This window comes from Perkinsus marinus, assembly GCF_000006405.1.
Source record: "Perkinsus marinus ATCC 50983 genomic scaffold scf_1104296958712, whole genome shotgun sequence".
Classification (NCBI taxonomy): domain Eukaryota; phylum Perkinsozoa; order Perkinsida; family Perkinsidae; genus Perkinsus; species Perkinsus marinus.
The window spans coordinates 1,471,953-1,492,692 of NW_003206658.1; the positions used below are offsets into that span (position 1 = coordinate 1,471,953).

General features: G+C 44.3%; 6 protein-coding genes and 1 non-coding gene across 7 annotated transcripts in view; 5 read left to right on the forward strand and 2 right to left on the reverse strand.

Annotated features, from left to right (window-relative positions):
- Pmar_PMAR011908 (protein arginine N-methyltransferase, putative) overlaps positions 1-3,186 on the reverse strand; it is a 3,503-nt gene extending 317 nt beyond the window's left edge. Inside the window, exons 1-8 of the mRNA XM_002773993.1 lie at positions 3,084-3,186; positions 2,439-2,548; positions 2,309-2,385; positions 1,757-1,864; positions 1,562-1,694; positions 734-873; positions 350-448; positions 209-302 (exon numbers count right to left, since the gene is read on the reverse strand). Of these exons, the coding sequence (XP_002774039.1) occupies positions 209-302; positions 350-448; positions 734-873; positions 1,562-1,694; positions 1,757-1,864; positions 2,309-2,385; positions 2,439-2,548; positions 3,084-3,184 (862 nt within the window). The 5' untranslated portion in view covers positions 3,185-3,186. The remainder of the gene's footprint in view (positions 1-208; positions 303-349; positions 449-733; positions 874-1,561; positions 1,695-1,756; positions 1,865-2,308; positions 2,386-2,438; positions 2,549-3,083) is intronic.
- Positions 3,187-4,022: 836 nt separating this feature from the next.
- Pmar_PMAR011909 (conserved hypothetical protein) lies at positions 4,023-5,266 on the forward strand (the record flags this gene model as incomplete). The annotated part of the gene is made up of 3 exons (XM_002773994.1): positions 4,023-4,126; positions 4,592-4,649; positions 5,207-5,266. 3 exons carry the CDS (start codon positions 4,023-4,025, stop codon positions 5,264-5,266), a joined length of 222 nt encoding a protein of 73 aa, XP_002774040.1.
- A 67-nt stretch (positions 5,267-5,333) lies between these two features.
- On the forward strand, positions 5,334-8,347 carry Pmar_PMAR011910 (splicing factor 3A subunit 2, putative). Its single transcript, XM_002773995.1, has 7 exons — positions 5,334-5,475; positions 6,214-6,339; positions 6,600-6,702; positions 6,756-6,888; positions 7,518-7,574; positions 8,046-8,172; positions 8,234-8,347. Exons 1-7 carry the CDS (start codon positions 5,362-5,364, stop codon positions 8,318-8,320), a joined length of 747 nt encoding a protein of 248 aa, XP_002774041.1. The 5' UTR covers positions 5,334-5,361; the 3' UTR covers positions 8,321-8,347.
- A 7,833-nt stretch (positions 8,348-16,180) lies between these two features.
- Pmar_PMAR011911 (hypothetical protein) lies at positions 16,181-16,445 on the forward strand (the record flags this gene model as incomplete). The annotated part of the gene is made up of 2 exons (XM_002773996.1): positions 16,181-16,237; positions 16,281-16,445. The coding sequence occupies 2 exons, from the start codon at positions 16,181-16,183 to the stop codon at positions 16,443-16,445; spliced, it is 222 nt and encodes a 73-aa protein (XP_002774042.1).
- A 1,090-nt stretch (positions 16,446-17,535) lies between these two features.
- Pmar_PMAR011912 (hypothetical protein) lies at positions 17,536-18,129 on the forward strand (the record flags this gene model as incomplete). Its single annotated transcript, XM_002773997.1, has 3 exons — positions 17,536-17,616; positions 17,878-18,010; positions 18,077-18,129. 3 exons carry the CDS (start codon positions 17,536-17,538, stop codon positions 18,127-18,129), a joined length of 267 nt encoding a protein of 88 aa, XP_002774043.1.
- Positions 17,748-17,820, reverse strand: Pmar_PMAR011913. The gene has a single exon. It is a non-coding gene; the product is annotated as a tRNA-Met (tRNA).
- A 620-nt stretch (positions 18,130-18,749) lies between the features above and the next one.
- Pmar_PMAR011914 (conserved hypothetical protein) lies at positions 18,750-20,738 on the forward strand (the record flags this gene model as incomplete). Its single annotated transcript, XM_002773998.1, has 1 exon — positions 18,750-20,738. One exon carries the CDS (start codon positions 18,750-18,752, stop codon positions 20,736-20,738), a length of 1,989 nt encoding a protein of 662 aa, XP_002774044.1.
- Positions 20,739-20,740: the final 2 nt, after the last annotated feature.

Genomic DNA, 20,740 nt, shown 5'->3' on the forward strand with positions numbered 1-20,740 from the left:
CTGTAGTGATAATACATTGGAGTTTCACCCTAGTGATATAAAAACACTAGTAAATAACATATTCCACGACTACTGCATAGAACAAATAGCGGCGTTTTCACATAGTATTATGCCACTTCACGTAAAACGGGTGAAACTCCATTACTGTACATCATTTTCGGATAGATATCTTCCAATAGTAAGATTCAAAACAGGTCCAGGAACTCACTCAATGGGAGGTCGGTATTTGGAAATCCAACATCAAACCAGAAGGATACCGCAGCCACATTTCCGTCCTTTTTTAAAGGCATCGACAACTTCGCCTGATGGAAGATCCTCTACGAGTTGCGCGAGGTGTGGTATCACTTACCCCAATTTTATTCAACTCCTCCGATGTAACCGAATGAATATCAACTCCAACGACCAATGCAGGATCACTGAGTATTTCCTCTTGTGATAGCAACTGAACCTGTCAACACACACAAGAAGAAATCTTCCGCGTGCGCAAAAGATATTTTCTCTAAAGCCATTCGAAATACGACAGTTTTTATGACAGACACTTAGTAAAATCGAATACCACACCATCCCGAACTCACGCACGATACTGATTGTAAGGAATGGAGTTTCACGACCCGTTTTACGTGAAGTGGCGTCGTAATACTCTGTGAAAAAACGCAATATTCGCAGTAGTCGTGAAATATACTTTCCACTAGCGTTTCCCATATCACAAGTGAATGTTGCACTCTACCATTACCTGTGGATTAGCCATCGCCTCCAAAGCCAAGGCGTTTCCGAAGGGTGTGAAGTCCAAAGAGTAGTAGTTGTGGTAGTGGTCAAGGTTGTCACTTTTCCAAGTGTCCTCAGATACGACAGCTGCCCACAGACGACAACTATCTGATATATAAAACACATATTTACTATAAAAAGGTATTCCACTGTTCTCTTTCCAGTAACATAACGTCATTGATTAAAGTCTGTACGTTTTTAAAAAGATCATTCTATGAAAACCAGTCGGAAAAAAGTGTTGTGTTCGGCCAGCTGTTCCATATAACGACTAGACATAATGTGGAGCGAAAATACAATACCTCGAGCCGGATGGCTACGGATAACGGACCATTCCATCTGATTACTACAATACGACACCATCGTAGATGATCTCCCAACAATCTTGAAAATGTACATATCCATGCCACATAAAATCTACATGGTTGAATTCGCGCACGCATATGGACAAAAATGTCATTTTTCTTCCAAGAAGTGAGTAAATTATTAAATAATACTAAATGAGAATGCTGTAAATCTAAACACAATCTGTCACTATACATGTCCCCGGTTATGACAGATTCACCCTACTACGTGATAGCACATCACTTTAACTATACCTCAGCAAAGTTTCCGCGCCAGAACCCGAATAGTTGACAAGTAATGTTAATTTCTCGAATTTACCACAATTTCTAAAATGTTAAAATATACCCACTTTCCATATCTATTAACACAACTATGTTTGAATAATAGAGAGATAAAAATACCGCGTTAGTCCATACCACATTTCCTCCACTTCTAGTCCCCATCCCCCCCTTACCAGGTAAGAGTAAGCCATCAGGCTTGAGCCATCTATCCCTAGCATAGAGGACCGAATCCAACATGGCCTCGTGGAAGGCGTAAAAGCCCATCCACTCCGACACTATGGCATCGACTGGTGCTGATAGATCCAACTGAAGATACTTTTCGTGCCCCCGCGACAAGATACAGATTAGGCCCAAATGATGCTCATTACCATTTCAACAGGTCTATTGACCACAGTGACCACGCCCTGTAAGCCATTATGTTGTACCAACGCCTCGGCTATTCGAGCAGTAGATTCTGTCGCTTCTACGGCGATGATCTGAAGGGAATTATTATTATATGCCGCAGCAAATTACCGCGCGCCACAAAATTCGATACAGGAACGGACATGGTCAACACCCCTCTTAGTGAGATTCCTCAGTGTTGGAATATATGTTAGGTATCCTCAGCTGAGCTCAGAAGTTTCCTTGCTACCTTATGCGAATCTAGTTACCATTCAGTACACATAAAAACTAACCATAATTTCTCAAGCTCTCCTCAGAATTTTAATATTTTCACCAACATACGTAATTCACCATGTGCATATTTTCCCCCCCACACGGAAAGTGAGGTTTAGAATTCTAGTTACTCTTACGATAACAAATGATCAAGGTGAAGTGCCGCAATACTACTCTGTGAAAAACGCGATATTCGTGCTATGCAGTAGTTGTGGAATATATCACTAGTGTGAAACTCCATTGATTATAATAAGAAGGATACTCACCTGAGCCGGTTCGCATATCTTAGCGCACAGCATAGATAACACCCCAGTACCACATCCAACGTCCAAGACTACTTTCCCTGAGGAAAACGGACGGAGATGAAATCTCCGCAGTGCGTTGAGTATCTTTCACCTTTTAACCTCTCCTTATTGGCCTCAAAAGCTCTGATATAACCCTCTACTCGGGGCTTGTCCTTGAGCATGAGATCGTGGACTGAAAGGTCATCATAGGAATTGAAGTACCTACGGTAGTCTGGAATCACTACAGCATGCTCATGGTCAGCATTTGGGCCTATTCCGTATCTTTTGAATGGACAACTGTAATAAGATATCTTCATCGTCATCGATATATGCAAGATATAACGTGGACAATAATAATTCATATTATAATGAAAAATAATGGAATTTCATTTGTGATATGAAAAACATATTTCACAGTTCACCTCGCAACCGCGTAGGATGTCGTTCACGAAGATATACTCCGCGAAAAAAAAAGAAATATAATCAAATAATAAGTGCCATAAATTCCGTTGAATTTATCACTTAAATCGTTCTTAAAATCCAATGCAGAAAATGCCCATCCTTGAATACAAGGATAACAATACTGTGCGATAAATTCCGTTGAGTTCATCACTTAAATCGTTTATAAAATCCAATGCGGAAAATGCACATCCTTGAATACAAGAATAACAATACTGTGTGATAAATTCCGTTAAGTTTACCACTAAAATCGTTCTTATAATTCACTTCAAATACACTTATCTACGACTATCCGTACCCATCAGCATAAGCAGCATCATCGTCCTTCTCCGTCGTCCTCCCAGGCACACTAGAGCAATTGCTACTGTCGTTACGCCGACGTTTAACAGACGAGGTCATTGTGTGGGGGGGGAGGCCTTTACTACAACACAGTGAATAAATACGGGAATAGTAAGCGCAACGGCTTTGATGCTGAGGTCGCGGGTTCGAATCCCGGCTACGATATTTTTCTCGAAATTAAATCGATCGATCGTTTTATACACTCCCCGATCGTTGAAAAGGCATCCATGAAGCTGAGTCGGTGAATATCGTGATGCTGTTATATATTCTGTTCATGCAGATGTATGATGAGTTTAAAACAATGTGACAGATGCATGATTTTGAGTAATTACGTGGGACAAGTGCTAAAAGTACGTATAAGAGTATGTAATAAGAATTCGAAAATGTGATTATTATTATTATCAACATCATCATATGCAGGAACCCTGAACTCCAGCAGCTGTGAGAAATAACGCTCCCCAGGGTTTGTTAAGGATGGGGGAAAATGTTACTAATGTGATGATGACATTTACATGGGAAACGGATCGAAGAATGTGTTCCTAGCCATACGTGGGAAATTCAAAATGAGTTTCCTTTCCCGGAACACTAGGTTCGGATCACAAATTTTCCGAAAATGTTTACTTGAACTCAATGGGAATATAGTGTCAGTGTTGTAGTCGAATTTTCTAAAATTCACTTACCCGGAAGTATCACCAATAGCAGTCTCCAGTGTGGGGGAAAATATGCACATCGTCAACTACATATGTCGGCGATACTATGAAAATGTTGAGGAAATTTTAGGAAATTATTATTGGTTTCTGCCTACATTTCTACCCGATTTCGTATCGTGAGGAAATTTCCCAGAGCTCAGCTGAGGAAAGCGAACATATATTCCAGCACTAGTATTTTCTCTTATACCATGACGACTGATCGTCGTGATGCCTCCGACAAGGACTTGGAAATAGCCCGACACGAGTTGAATCAAGCCTTGATAGAAAGTGGCGAGAGAGACCAGTTGAAGCAGTAATGGTTATTCTGTATATGTTTGGTTTTCTCACCTGAGCTCGGGAAAATTTCATAGTATGAAAGTTACTCATGGTTTGGGGAAGGAATTATTGTTGGTGACAATATGGAAAATTTAAGGAAATTTTCGGGAAAAATTTTATTGGTTTCGGTACATTTGTATGCAAATTTGTGATGAAACTCCTGAGCTCAGGTGAGGAAAGCAAATATATATTCCAACACTGGGAGTACTATGCAAAAATCAAGAATGATTTTCTAAAATTTCCGCGGAATTTTTTCCTAATCGTCACCAACACGCGTAGTTGACCATGTGCATATTTTCCAATAATGCTAACAGTTTAACCTTGTACGCACGCTCACTAGTTGAATCCCTCGTGGAGAAAAAGTTGATCGGGAATTTCATTGTGAAGGAGTGAGGGTGTCTGATGTTGGGCATGGTTTGAATCTTATGAAGATGAACCTTAGATACGTAATGGACCAGTTGATGCGTTCTGGATGGCGAGATGAGTTGAAGGAATACTGCGTTGGTATTCCATAGGAATCGACCTAATCTTTATTATCACCAAGTTGACTTTTTTAGATTTTATAAAGTCTCAAGGAGTAGCCTCTATCTCAGTAGATGATATCGTAGCACATGTGGCGCCCAGGGGCAGGCAGCTCGTACCTAGTCATGTTAAAAGTGAAGTAAAATGGAGTTTTACGAATACCCTTTTTACGCGAAGTGGCGTAATACGCTGGGTGAAATATGTTTTTTATATCACTAGGGTGGTGAAACTCCAATATATAGGGTCTAATTGCTGTTGCAGCATCAGCAGCATTTTATCTATAGTTTGATATTAGCAATAATTAGATATTCGTTGTGGAAGATTCATCCGATTTCTTTGGATTTTCTATTACACTTGTGAGTTTCACCCTAGTGATATGAAAAACACTAGTGAAAAATATATTCCACGACTACTGCATATCACCGCGTGGAATATCGCGTTTTTCACAGAGTATTACGACATTTTACGTAAAACGGGACGGGAAATTTCTATAAAATTCAACTGTAAGTACAGTAGGCTATGGTGTGCTGGGCAGGTTCTCGAACGTATAAAGGAGTTCGCAGCGAGGCAGCAAGAGAGGAACAATGTGGCTTAGCATGATGATTGGTGGTATCTTAGGTTGCGTTATAAAAGATACGGAATAGGTCCGATATTTACCATTCCACCAGTTGGTTATAAGTTCTCATCACAATGACAGATCGTCAGAATCGTCCCGGCCAGAAGACTGGCTCAGGAGCTCCTATGACGGCTCAAGAGGCTGCTATGGATAGGAGGGAGAGGCTGAGGAGGCTTGCTATGGAAACGGTAATGAAAGATATGGTTTTGGGTTGTATTATACTCTGTAGTATATATGGTGATATTATCAGAGCATTATACTATTAGATTTTATATTCTCTTCTCCTTTTTCTTCTCGCGGAGCAGCACCCCCTCAACCAGCCGAGTAATAGCTAGTTTGGAGATTTTATATCATGTATATATACCCTATAGTATAGGTACTATTATATTATCATAGATATTGTTCTGTATAGGGTATTTTATACCACCCTTCATACAACAGGTGTAGAGGGCGATCGGTAGAGGGTGAATGCAAGGGCATTTTTAATAGGTTTGTTATTATACTTGTTTCGTGTTGTATTATATACTTTTTGTATTTTTTATTATATATATTTTTTGTATGCTTTTCTTATGAACGACGTTGGGAAAGGGACGAAACTCCTTTATTTTCAAGTCACCATGTAGTAGGTGGATTCGAAATTGTGCTCACCTTGCGGTATGTAAATTCCACGTAGAGATTTTATTGTGAAATGACGTTAATTTTGGTATTGGAGTTTCATCCGTGATATGAAAAACAATAGTGAAAAATATATTTCACATTTTACTTGGCGAAGGAAATATATGTGAGCAGTGAATAACGCGACGAAAACGTGATGTGTTTCGTGTGGTATGGAATCATTTGCGAAGTGCTTTGAATTCACTTCATATCATATCGCGTTTTCCACTGCACGTAAAACGGGTGGTGGTGAATTTCTACTGTTTGATCAGGTTGACTTGTCGAAAGATCCGTATCTTCTACGTAACCATCTAGGCACATATGAATGCAAATTGTGTTTGACATTGCATACTAACGAGGGCAGTTATTTGGCACATACTCAAGGGAAGAAACATCAGGTGGGGAGGGGAGTTTTTTGGATTTTTTTGCGGAAAAATAGTACATTTTTCCGGAAAAAAAGACGATGAATGTGAAGGCATCATATTAGTCATCTTTGAATTCTTTTGATCAGTAGTTTGATGCTAAGCTACAGAGCGTCAAGTGGAGTTAGTTGTACACAGTTGTATAAACGTTTTGAAATTTGGAGTGAAATAATCCGTGAGTGGTGTGAAAAATTCACGCACGATGTTGTGGATACTCCTGTAAAAGTAAAGCCCAGGTTAACCTGGCAAGAAGGGCAGCTAAGGATGCTATGGTTGGAGTTCCAGCACCGATACCGGGGGAGGGCGATGGACCATATGGCGCACAGGGACTTCATAAAAGTAGGGTAGCTGAGGTTCAACTGAGTGATGAGGTTGGTGATATCCTATTTCAGAATCGGTAGCGCCTAGAATAGGTCGGCCGGGATATAGGGTTACGAAGCAGAGGGATCCTATGACGTACCAAAAGAGTCTATTGTTTGAAGTGGATTACCCCGAGATTGATACCAAGGTCACTACAACGCCATTGTAATAGGGGTAGTGGTGGAGGAGTATATGTTGGCTTTGAAAGTTTCTTCACTGTGGGAGTTTATATGCGAATTCGGGTAGAAGTGTACGGGAAACCGGTGAGATTTTTTGTTAATTTTCATGAGAATGATTATACGGTGTGTTCGATGTTGGTAGTCCAAACGGGCAATAGTGCATATCTTTTCGAATACGCATAATTTCACAAACAAACTTCCACAGAATAAGACTAATCGAACACACTGTATTGTCACCAACACATGTAGTTGAGCATATGCATATTTTGCCATTCTAGGTGAGGGCGGTGTTCAGTATGTGTATGTGTTGAAATATACGTTTGGTTTCCTCACCTGAGTTCAGAAATTTCTGTACTTAGTTATGAAAAGTGACTCGCGATTAACGACCAATTTTTGATTTTCCAGAATTTTATTGGATTTTTCTTCATTTTAGCTAAAACATGTAGTTGAACATGTGCCAGTTTTTTCACACTAGCATATGTGGGGTGCTCCCTCACCGTGGAGGTACGATGCAGAGTATATGTGATAATGATGAATAACCATGTATTAGAAATTGATTTACGTGGATAATGTGTGAAGATGTATTTGGTGAAAATCTTCGCTGTGCGTTGATAGATACCGTATCATGTCGTGTTACGAGCAGAGAGTGGAAGAGCCCAATAGAGACTATCAGTAGTGTTGGGGCGTATGAGTGTCAGTGTGGGAATGTATGTTTGGTTTCTTCAGCTGAGCTCGTGAGTTCACACACGAGTTTGAATATAACAAGACTAAGGATTATTTCCCGAAATTTCCTCAGAATTTTCCTATTTTCACCCATATATATAGTTGACCATGTGCATATATTGCCACACTGTTGAGGTTGGCAACGATTATTGTGATATTAACGATTATTATAACGACTGGAAATCAGTTCTATGTTGGGGATTTTTTGTGAATATTTGTGTGAATTTTTCCGCTTTTATGAACAGCGCTTTATTATTATCAATTATCGTGTCAGGGATCTTCTTTAATTTTATTCTACTAATAACTCCACAATAGAATATGGTTCTCGTATTACCTTTAATGAATTTTATGTTTTGGATGTGTGGTATAGTTTTGGGCCTATTCTGTATCTTTATCGCGGCAACCTTGGATGCTCTCTAGGTATCTTTTGATAGCAGCCGAGCCTTATGAGACGATATCATTCAAGATCCCAAATCTTGATATTGACAGGAATCCGGAGAAGCTCTACCAGCGTTGGGATCCTATTACTAAGCACTATATGCTGCAGGTAGGAAGGAGGCGGAATCTCGTGGCGCGCGGTAATTTCCCGGCGAAGCGGTGTTGTTCAGTTGTGCTTCAACGAGAGAGGGGAGAAGCAGTTGCCTGCCTTGGCTGGGAAAGCGGGCCACTTCGATCCTATAGGCGTGAGGGGTTGAGACGTTCGAGGAGATAGTTGGTTTAGACGATAGTTTGAAAAGTTGTGTTGAGTGGGAATTGAACCCGGGTCGTCAATAAGGAGGTGCTGAGGCCTAACGTACTCACCAACTAGTCTTGTTGGAAGATACAGACGTCCTCAGAGTCCCTGAGTTTCCGCAATTATGTTAGCCTTTCTGTCACTTCTGGATACATGCCTTGTGTATTGACACCCTCTCTCTCTTCATAGCAGTTCACAGGTTATAATTGACAAATTCAAACCTCAGGATCTTGCAATAGTATACCTTCCCGATCTGATACTCATATTCAGAGTTTATTTCTGCTATTATAGTGCATGTCGATTTCCAAACCAGTGAGTTTCGAAGAGCTCTTGAGAGTAACTAAGGAGGCGGCCCATGAGAGTTTGCGGTGGAGGGTAGATGAGAGTAGTATTGAGAGAGGCCGAGATGGTCTCGAGATATGGAAGTTTGATGACGATATGAGCGATTGTGAGTGGGTAAATTATTCCGGGGAAAAATTGCGTAAATTTTTTCGGATATTTTCTGAAGAAAAGTGTCGGTGAATCGGTCAATCAAATCACCTGTTCAAGTCTTGGCAGAAGTGAATCGCTCGCTGTTGGGTTTCCAGCAAATCTCAATGAGTTTGATTCGGAATTTCATGGCGCGCGACAAATCTGAGCCCTGTCCAGGTACGAGGTTGCCTCTGGTATTGCTAGGGCCTTCGGACAGACTTGACTTACCCGCTAAATGCAATCAGTCGGGGTCGATTACGACTACTATCCTCGCCTTGGTGGGACCTGGGGGACCCTCGGAGGTGTTGTTTTATGAGGCATCTCAGCTGGAAGGGTTACCGTCCAAATTGCCATCAAATAGTGGTGTTTCGTGAGCTCACTGGTGTTTGAGTTCTTTTATGCAACTATACCGACCGCAATTATTCGGAACAGCCTTGCAGGCAGATAATGGCAGCTCTCTTACTGCGATGGGTGAGCTCAAAAATGTCCAACGGTGTGAGTCAGGGATTTCCTGGGATGCCGATGATGATGACGATGAGGAATCTCGGCATGGCCAATGTCGGGGAGTTCAGAGGAATATCATCTAAGTGCCGAATGTGAGCAGGGTTGGATAATCAATTGGTACTGAGTTTTCCTCGTGGAAGTAGGAGCAAGAATTAATGATAGTCACTATAGAGAAGTAGTGTTCCAGTACGTGGATGAGCAGTTTTTGTAAATAAGGAGTGTGTCCCTTTTTTATGGGGATGAGCCTTCGTAGTGCTTGGTCTTTCTGGGCGTACACACCCGTCAGTCTACGGAGCTTCCCCACTGTTTACAGCGCGAGTTAGCGAGGGATCGTAGTCAGAGTTTCATGAGAAGATGAGATATTACCGTTTTTGTTCTCTGTGATAGCGATAAAGAATAGCTTTAGTCGTGATGGGTGAAGGAGACGTGTGTGCTAGTGTGTTGATGGTGAATTCATTGGGGCGATAAAATTTGGTTATCTCAATTGGGAGAAGTGTGGGAAAATATGTACAGGGTTGACTACATGTGTTGGTGACAATGTGAAAATTGTGCGGAAATTTGTGGGAAGATTGTGTTGGTTTCTGTACACTTCTACCTATTGATTGGTATATAGATTTTTTATAATGAGGGAACTCTCGAGTTCAGCTGAGGGAAGCAAACGTATAATGTTTCACGATTCTTCGGCAGGTACTTGTCGATTAAAAAATATCATTTTATAAAGCGTTGTAAGAAGAACATAGGCGTTTCTAAAATACCACAGTTGCATAGGAAAGCTCGTTCGAAAGCGGTAAGTTGCGGATGTTGGCAGTTCTGAGATTTGGGGGAGTTGCGGTATGTATGTGCAGGAAAAGAAAAGACCAATTCAGAAGGAGCATCGGGCCACGCCGAAGATTATGGTATTCCGTAGGGAAAGGTGAACAGCATTTGATCATGTTTGATTATGTGGATTTGTTTCCGTATCGGTGTGGTATCGAGTTGCCGTCATGGTTTTGGAAGCAGTAGCAACTATTGGGAGAATGTCAGAATGGTGATTTTTTCCACTCCGAGACGGTTTTTTTGGAGATTTTTGTTTTGGTGCAAGTGTTGTCTATGAACAGCAACTGTTCGTGTTGGTTGTAAATTGAAGTGGAACTCATCAAATGGAATGCTATCCGTTGTAGTAGAATACCTGCCTCATGCTGCACTTCATTCCTCTGATATCTCTGTTCATCGTTGCTATACCGTGCCTATCACAATGGCAAGGCCAAGGAAGCTCATCAGGGGTAACCACATACCGTTCAAGATAATCTCACTCTTACACCATCAATAGCACTCTTAACAACAGCAGCAGTGTTGGAGGAATATATGTTTGCTTTCCTCACCTGAGGTCATATGAATTTTTTATTCATTTTTTATTCATAGTCATTCATATAATATGAATATGATGTTAGTCCAATGATTATAGCCTATAATAGAATTATAATGGAGTTTCACCACCCTAGTGATATGAAAACTCTGGTGAAAAAAATACTCCACGACTACTGCATATCACCGCGAATATCGGGTTTTTTCACAGAGTATTACGACGTCACTTCACGTAAAACTACAATGAAATAGTATCGGAATATGCTAATGAGTTTTCTTGCTAGTCAATAGAGTATGTATACGAATTTGGGTAGAAGTGTCCTAAAACCAAGAAGAATTTCCCACAATTTGTTGCAAAAAATTCCACTTTTGTCACCGACACATGTAGTTGACCATGTGCACATTTTCCCTCCACATTGATTTTCGTTAGGTGAGACCAGCTGGAAAGTCTTCAACAGAGCTCAGTGGTATCTCAACTGACCCCCCACCGGAAGATGCTGCCTTTGCTGATCTCGATAAGATCGATTGGGGCCTGCCCATGCTGGAAAGACTCGGCGGTTGGGTCCATTCTGGGATCAAATACCTTCGTCCCAAGGTTAGATGTGGTCTGTGATGGACATCTATAGACGGTATCGGAATATATGATCATTTTACTCAGCTCAGCTCAACAGTTTTCTACACACGAATTGAGGTAGAGTGTACAGAAACCAGACAGAATTTCCAAAAACTTCCTCAGAATTTTCACATTTTATCTGCTGTCAGTGACGGAAATCTTTAGACAGTGTTGTTATATATGATCGCTTTCTTCAGCTGAGCTCAAAAGTTTTACTGATAATTACAAGAGTTTGCACACGAATTGAGGTAGAAGTGTACAGAAACCTTCAAGAATTTTCCCGAATTCCCTCAGAATTTTCATCAGCACATGTAGTTGACCATGTTCATATTTTCCCATACTAGATGGACCTCCGACCGAGTGGCGTGTTCGCCGTCTTCGAACGTGGAATTCGCATGGGCGAGGTTCTCATGAGAATACCCGAAGAAGCGACTGTGAGCACTGTTGACGATTTTCTACAGGAAAAAGTGGAAGTCGAATTTGATCAGATTTCACCAAAAATGCTGGAGGTCTCCTCCTGGTCGCATGCCGATCAAGTTCGGATATCCAAACTCGCTCCAGAGGCAAAAATCGCACTTTTTTTGTTACGTGAGGGAAAACTAGGTGCCGAAAGTCGTTGGAATATACTACTTTCTAAGGTGAGTGTGATCATGGAAATTTGAGCAACTTTCGTAGTAGGTGTTTACAACAACTCCTGCGGTCCCCCCAACAGTGCGGGAATGGTCGGATCTAAACAAACGGGTGAAGAATCTCTACAAAACCGTCAAGGCGCTGGCTTCGCTTAGCAATGTCAGTAGTGTCAATTCTACTGTGCAGTGTGGAGGGAACGAACTCCCTAATATGCACATGTGTTGGTGAGAATGGAAATTTTGGAGAATCCTTGTTAACTTTTGAACGATTTAACCCGAATTCGTATATAAACTCCTATAATTAGTGACGGGACTTCTGGGGTCAGCAGCTGAGGAAAACAAATAAGTTTTCTAACACTCTTACTGTATGCTGTGCAGAGTTCGTGGTCCGACTCGTATGTGGCATTGCATTTTGCGAAGTCTAGGACGATTTCTCTACCCAAAGGCTGTTCCCTGCAATCTGAAAGGTGAGTTGAACCACCCTTCTTATCGAGAGTTTTTTGGACTTTTTGTAAAATGACTCTGCTGGGATTCGAACCGGTGCCCGCTATTTTGTAGAGTGAAGGAGCGCGGGAATTCGAGAAGTGATCTTAGTGTCTAGGAATAGTGAAAAAGATATGTTGGTGGAATCGGACGGCGTTATATGACAAACGCATTGATAGCCGATAGATCAAACTATAACTAGGACTGATACTGCGGCGTCACTCGGCTCAAGGGCGAGTCTTCTCAGTGCTAACTCAGGAGTGTCGTCGTTGTCTACGGAGTTAACCATTAGGAAATGATTGTGATACTAATTATAATAGAGCTACTATCACCATCATAAACCGTTTAATAACCCACAGCAGGGGCACGTGTACTTAGCGTTGGGCGCTTAACCTATGCGTGCCGCCAGCGGAGCGATCGATGTCATGTTTGTCGAAAAAGACACTGTCTGCAATGGAGGGGCCCTTCCCTTTGGTGCAGCCCAAATCGCAGTACTGCCTCAATACGATGACAATGAACTTATCGTAGTCAAGTACATAGCTTCTCGGAAGCGCTCATCCTATGGGAGCGCTCATCCCTCATTCGACAAGTATACATGAAAATGCTCAAAAGATGATCGGAAACACAAATTCTTGATACGATACGCTCCATCTGAGGAACATTATAAATTGCAGTAGTAGTTAGACCTCGTTCTCATTGGAGTTTCACCCTAGTGATATGAGAAACACTAGTGGAAAGTATATCTCGCGACTATCAAAAATCATCGCCAATAACGAATAATCGAATAATGATCAATCGCGAATCGTGAATGATTTATCGCGACTATCGCGTTTCTCACCGAGTTTCACGCCACTTCGCGTAAAACGGGTGAAACTCCGTTGAATCAATTCTGGAATTCAGAATCGATTTTAGAATCGTATTATACGTGTAAAAAGCGATACCGAGTTTCGAATTATTGGATTATTGGCCGACTTTTGAGTCCTTGCAAACTGCCTGTATTCACGCATCGAATCATCTCAGCTCGTATACGTGGTGAGGTTTCAGACAACACCTTGTGCTTGGCTTGGACCTCCTCAACCACGTATCGAACTGGTCAGCAGTGAATGCCCGAGTGGGCTACTCTAGATCACGATTGGTATATCTACTCTGTAGTCCTGATGATCTTCGTAGTGTGGTCCGCTTCAGAACTGCTACCCTCTGCTAGTGGAAGCTACTACTAACATCACACAGGGTTACGAAGTCGTTGTGAGCTACTCGGCTTTGGTCAATAGCATATCGCCCAAGGTAACGCAATGGTGGAGGTTTGGGATAAACTCGTATTGTTATAATTATGAGGAGTTTAAATGATAATAAATACCAGTAATTAGAATATTAACGATGCTCTCATCCAGTGTGGAGGAAAATATGCACATGTGTCGGTGACAATATGAAGAATTTGAGGAAATTGCGGGAAGATTTTCGTGGTTTTCAACCCCTACTATTCTTATTTGTATATATACTCGTAAAATGAGTGAGAAAACTCCAAGGCTCAGCTGGAAAGAGCAAACATATAACTAAACACTGCCATTATCACTATCGAATTGGTGTTATAATCAATGATAACACAAAGCATATATTATATCGTATTTTATATAGTACTAGGTATTAGAACAAAATTGTATGCACTCATTCCCTGCTCCTCGTTCGAGTCTTGTGATATTCCCTCCCACCCACGAGTGATATTGTTGAAGAAATACTATACTAACCAACGAGTATAATTGAAGTGCTCAGTAGTCTGGTCATGCAGGGCGCGCGCTTTTCATAAACTGCGCGCGTTTTTAGATTTGATATATATACAAGTCCAGCGAGGAAAAGACTTTAATTAGACTTGATGATTGTATGAGGGTATGTCATTGATTGAGCTAGCCTGAGGCTGTCATAACCTCAGCCCTGGAACTTCATCAGGACTACGCAGGTTATGACAGTCTGAACCCGCCGCTATAACTCTATACCACCCTGGGGTTGCTGCACAAGAAGAAGGGAAATTAAGCTGGGCTATTTAAAACATCTCATCGTCACAGGCAGATGCTCCCAGTGTGGGAAAAATATGCATATTATCGACTACGTGTGTTGATGTATTATTGTTGGTTTCTGTACACTTCTACCTGAATTCGTATGAATAAAAGAATCTTGCAGAATTTCCGGAAATTTCCGCAGAATGTTCATATCGTCATCAAGATATGTAGTTGGGCATATGCACATCTTCTAACGCTGGTTGCTACTGGTGACGGGAGAAAGCATTGCTCCTGTTGCCAGGTGAAGCCATGTGAATGGTGGCTCGTTAAGTACAATTTCGTCCCTGAGATCCTCCCAAGTGGCCCGCTAGTGGTGACACAGCTGCCTGGTGTCACCCACCCTCGCTATACGGCTGAGAGCGAGCTGGGAGAAGGCGATGCTAGAGGCATCGGAAGGAGCCCGGAATGGATACGGCTCATTCAGAAGAGGTCGGTCGGTCCGGAATTGGGAATAAATAACCCATAATAACCGCACGATTATACCCAGCATGTGCCCCCGTAGAGAACACCATTTGACGTGTTAAATGGTCATTCTATATATTCACCCCTGTTTTTGCATTTTAAACACATAAATGTCTCTAGGGGTTATCCTTGGCTCGAGAAAAGGTCTTCTGTAGGCGTCGTTATGTATTTACTATTATAACACTATTACGACCACGCATATTATACCGCAAATGCCAAGGGTGGATTCCGTCAGATGGAAATCGAAGTGTCTGAGAAGTTACCACCACTTTGACGGCTTGAATCTGCCAACGACTTTCCTAAACTGCGCTAGGATGGAAAGGTTGATAGTTGCTCATCTCGACTACATACACAATGATGGTAGTTTGTGTAGTTCTTGCAACACGCATGTGCATGCGTGCAGTTCCGTCGGGTCCGACTCGTCTAGTGGTGGATGCCCACAGTGATTGGCAGGAGGGAGACCTGTTGGAGTGGGAGAGGATGGAGAGACCGATGATCACAGAGCTATCCCAGGCTGCTACTCATCTTCTAAGTGTGGCGATGACTGGGCTGGATAGTGTTGGAATAGATGCTCGCTTCCCTCGACTGAGTTTAAGGTTTTTCTCATTAATTATAGAAGTCTATTCACGACTTGGGGTAGAAGTCTAGAGAAACCAACAAGAATTTCCGGGACTTTCCTCAGAGGCATCAACGCATATAGTTGACCATGTACATATTTCCCCACACTGGGGTTGGAGTCGCGATGCATCGAGGAAATGCACTCCTGCCGGATGATGATGATGTCTCGCGAAACTCATTTCTGATATTACTAGAGCACCTTGGCTTTTGCCTTCACCCTGGTGACTCTCAGGATCTCTCGTTGCTGACGCATCGTTCGAATCCTGCTGGAACTGATGTAACACTTTAACCAAACGAGCCGATTGGGACTAATAAGTTGTTATTATTAACTAGCCATTCAAGCTCGTCAGTAGTTATTATTAGTAGCTAATCAAGTGGTGCAAGGGCATGCGTGAAAGCGATCAACGCAACCACAGATCATCACATTAATTAACTACCGCTAGCTTTTTAACACAATCCATATCAAATGTATAGAAATTGTCGAGGGAGATCCACGGCGTCTTGCTTAGTATCGCTGACTCAGATTGCACTGTGTAGAGGGAAATGCTCTCTACATCCTTTCAGAGATATCTGGAAGGGTTTTGAATCGAGTGGAGGCTGGTAATATGACAAGAACTGACCTAGTCGATCAGTCCCTGTTTACTATGGGGTTGCAAAGATGTGCGCAGTATAACAAAGAGAATGTCGAGAAGCTGGCGAGAGTGATGCCTTGTCGTGGGAGGATCCATGATGACGAGGGTGTAGGTTCTCGTTGGCTTGTCGATGCTGAATGAGACGGCGTATGCGGAGGAGATCAAATCGGCTGGTGAGAACAGCATGGAGTGGTGGAAGGCGGCAGAGCAGTCGGTGGCGATGAGAGCTCTTAGTGACGACGAAATTGAGGAGCGCATGACCCATGATGAGCTTTAAGACGACTTCCTACCCCGAATGAGTTGGCCCAAGTCGCATTCGTGTCTCGCTATTGCCGACGCGGTCACAAGTAGCCGAACCGAAGCGTGGATAGTTAGATGAGCAGACTTACTTCCCTAATTGTTATCTCATCCCTGCGTACAACATGGGCTCGCGCGACGCTCTTAGCCGTGAATCGACCGCATACTACTTCGACTCGGTACTGTTTTCGTTTGGACGGTATTTTACAGAGTTTCTCCTAAGCTAGGTCATTGAAAAAATAGAAAGGAAAGTGAACAACGTAGATGCTCTTTATGCCATATTTGCCCATGAAGACGAGCGAATACAATCTTGCATCACTGGGTAGGCGGAGCGACGCTCGGTTGGTCAGAGATCTTCCATTGAGGGAAGATACTTGAGCAAATGCGAGCTCTTCGTACTTGGCGCGACATGTACCGAGCTGTATAAGAAGATCATATTGTCTCGGCTGGAGAGAAGTGTCAGAGCAGTTGGTAACTGGGGAGGTCGTCTTTCCCTTCATCCGGACACGCGGTTTGTTCAGAGAGCTCCTCAATGACAGAACCCTCCAAATTTTTAAGTTCTATTGAGTCGGACCTTCCCGTTGGCGAGGATGAACTCCGCTCCGCTCATACTTTCTATCGTAGAAAAGGTTTGTCCCGACTGTTGGACTACATACGCATCGTTGATCGCATAAGGGACCCTCTTCCAGTGGAGTTGATCACGACTGTACACCACCCTTTAGAGCGGCCAGCAATATCTGTCCTGTAGGTACAACGGTTCATATTTGGGGACGCCGATCAGTCAGAAGGAGAGTTCTTCAAAGCCCTGACTACGTGAGAGTGGGATCTGTCGTGGATGGGGCCTTCCGTCTCGCAGGTATCTCAATCGTCGCCATCGATTGTTGTCTTCATTCCGGGTGATTTGTCTAAGGTCAAGGTGGTTAGCCTAAGACCCATATCCTCCATAGGGATACCCGAGCGATCGTTGCCATTGGACCTCGAATACAGCTGAGTTGTTACTGCCACCCAAACCTCGAGGAGTACATGCTCCTACTGCGAGAGTATAAAACTTTCCCCGGCAGGTTTATCAGATGCTTATAAACAGAGCCCTATTTGAGCGGTTTGACACCGATGCTGACGGTATTCTATCTGTAGCCGAGCTCGCCAAGCTGGTATGGTCCAGCCATTCGTGTGCTACCGAATGGGCCGATCATGAGGGTATCAGGTTGAGTCTGAGCTGAATGTGGATGTCGCACGAAGCTCTGCTGTTGCGCAAGCTATTGTTCCGAAGTGGGTACAAAATTGCGGCCTGCGAGGATCGAACTCGCGACCTTAGGATTATGAGACCTACGCGCTACCTACTGCGCCAAAGCCGCTTGTTGTTTTAGTTTGTGGATGTCGACGAATAGCGACATTATGTATTCTGCGTTCAGATTCAGCTCCTTCGAGCCACCTTCTTCTGCGCTTTCAACAGGAATGAGATGGCCGGCATTCCACTCGTGGTGGAGTGCTATTCGAGGCAAGGGACAGGGTTTATTTTACAGAGCGCCGAAACCTACAGGAGAGGTGGGGCTTAAGCTCCCCTTATGTCGTTTAGTTCGAGCTCTCACACTGAGAGTGGCATTCTTTCAGATTCTATCTCGTACGGAAACAAGGGAACTGTCGGACAGCAGTCAGCCGATTAATTCCTTCAGCTCTTCATATTCAAGCGGAAATAATTTTGACGGTATCACCTCCGATGTGTCTACGGAACGAGTAGACCGGGAGACGAGCAGCGAACGCTCCTCCGGTCCTCTAGAGATCATCAGTGAGGAAGCGTCTGAGAGCTTCTCACCTGAAGTCACGTGGGACACTAGTTCATCCCATAGCTCATCCGAAAGCAGTAGGAGCTCTCCGATGTCAGCAACGAGTCAGCCCCCGACGGCTGCGTCGTCTGATGAGTCCTCGGAGACTTCGATGGACACTCCTTTAGTTGATGATGTGTCAGAGCTCAGCTCCACTACGCAAAGCCGATCGGACTTGGATTTCAGCAGTGATGATGAAAACGACCAAAGCCAGTTGTCCAGCCTTCAAGCATCCTCATCGAGTGGTGCATCGGCGGAGGATGGATCTGAGGCGAGCGAGAATTCTATCGTCACGACGGCTCGGAGTTCATCAAGTACTAACAGCTCTATTCTCTTGTCTGATAGTGTAGACATGAGCGCTAGCAACGGTACATCAGATTCCAATGTCTCATGATCGATCCTAGGGAGAGTTGAGTGGAGTGTGGTATTCCGAACTCAGTATTTTCTATCCGATTTCTGAGATGCCTTTCCGTCGGCCACAACTGCTGAGTGACTCCCAGTACCACGACTGCTTCTCGGATGCGTCCTCGGACAAACCTGTCGATGACCAGCAGGCCGACCCTCCGTGCAGCCGTCCCAGCGCACCGTCAAGAATTCTACCAGGTTACGAGCTGGGTATGAGCATGCAGAGCGGCGAGGCTAGTCGCATTAGTCGTGGCAGGAGCCCTGACAATACACGGGGGATATCTCAATTGAAGTGTATAGGGTCTCAGGAGGAGTCCAGCCTCCTAATCGATGTCAGTACGAGGGTATCACATTCGAACAACGTGGAGAACGATGCTACAGCCAACGTGGCGGACCCGATAGAGAGAGTGGAGCCGCGACCGATCAGTCCAAATGTGTTGGTGGAATCGAGCCAAATTGTTGACGGATCTTACCCTAGTTATGTCTACACCCCCGCTGACCTCTCTATCTCCACTCCCTTACTGATGGGCCAGGCTGCAGAAGGTAGCAGCGTACTGGGTCCGAGCTTTTCTCTCAATCGCTCTAGAGAGAGCCTTATACCCGGGTATAGAAGAAGTGCTTGCTTCTCACAGCTAGATAGTTTACTCGAGGACGGTCCCGGAGCTGCTACCAGCGAGGTTTTGGCAACATCACAAGTACGCAATCCGCAAGGGCCCGACTCAGTTGAAGTGCCGGGGGTCACTGATGATCCAGAGCCCGAGAGTGCCCTTCATGAGGCAATGGTAGATCTGACCGCTGACGAGGCCCCTTTGGTTCAAACCAACAGAAGGGCTCCAACTTTAGTGAAAACTGAAAGTCCAAAGGCTCCGGATGAGCAGCCATCGACGGCAGATATGTCGGCTTGTTCAGACGCCCTGCGTGGCCTACCCATCAGTGCAGCGTTCGAGAAGTCACTGGCCTTGGCTACAGACTTGGGATTACTCGAAGACTCGGCGGTCCCTAAGGCCGATGCTTATCCTTCCCTCTCCCCACCCAAATGCAGGGAGACCTTGGATGAAGTGGAGATGACGGCTGTTCAAGCTGATGAGAATGACAGCGATAGGGGGACGCCGAGTAAGGACGGTGAGGAGGAGGAGTATGCATCGACGTCAGAGGATGGGGAGATCGCCGACCAGCAGGAGGAGGAGACGGCATTCAGTGCAGTGGGGGTCGCAGAATGGGGAAGTGAGGGATACACTGGAAGTGACGATGATGATGACTCGGAACCTGGGGAGGAGCCCACTCCTGAGAGATCGGCAGCTTTGGAAGCGACGGCGATGCAAGATGATGATGAGGAGGAGGAAGAGTCTGCGAGAGAGGAGTTCCCGAGTCACAATGGGGACTCGGAGGGAGTCCCGGTGTTGGCAGAAGGAGTCCTAGAGAGATCATCATCGGAGACCTTCAATGATGGCCGCAGTAGCGAGGGAGATACACAGAGTGGAGAAGAATGTGAATCAACTCGCGAAAGGGATGTCCGTGAGGATGGCCATTCCGTTAGCTATGAGAGCTGCCCCAGTGTGAGGCGAGCAACGGTTCAGACGGAGGAGTTCCGGAGTCCGTCCTCGGGACTTGAGATGGTAACAGGATCTTCGGATAGTCCCTCAATAGACGAGGATGGTCCGGGTACCAGCCAGAAGCAGTCGAGAAAACGACAGCGTTCGACCAGGAACGAGAGCTTTGAGGAGGAGGAGGAAGAGGAGGAGGAGCGATCGGCTATAGCAGAAAGCTCGCCGTTGGGATTCCCTGAGAGGTTTAGTCCTGATCTGATGGAGAAGGTGTTCAGATTTTTGAAGCTCAAACCACCACTACACAAGGTGGATTTGCGATCGCAGAATCACTTTGATGAAAAGCACGCTTTGTATGATAGTCGGGACGGTCCTCAGCCCGCTGCAGGTGTCGATCGGGGGAGGACGACGGAGCGCCGCCGCCACCGCCGCCGTCGACGTGATCATGGGAAGGGGGCGGCTGATCCGTACGCTGCTGCTAGGCAGCGATTGCAAGAATAATA

Coding starts and splice junctions, on each gene's coding strand:
- Pmar_PMAR011910 (XM_002773995.1), top strand. CDS start 5,362: ATGACAGATCGTCAGAATCGTCCCGGCCAGAAGACTGGCTCAGGAGCT. Junction 7,575..8,045: donor GAGCCCAATAGAGACTATCA/GTAGTGTTGGGG, acceptor GATGCTCTCTAG/GTATCTTTTGATAGCAGCCG. Junction 8,173..8,233: donor CTAAGCACTATATGCTGCAG/GTAGGAAGGAGG, acceptor GGTGTTGTTCAG/TTGTGCTTCAACGAGAGAGG.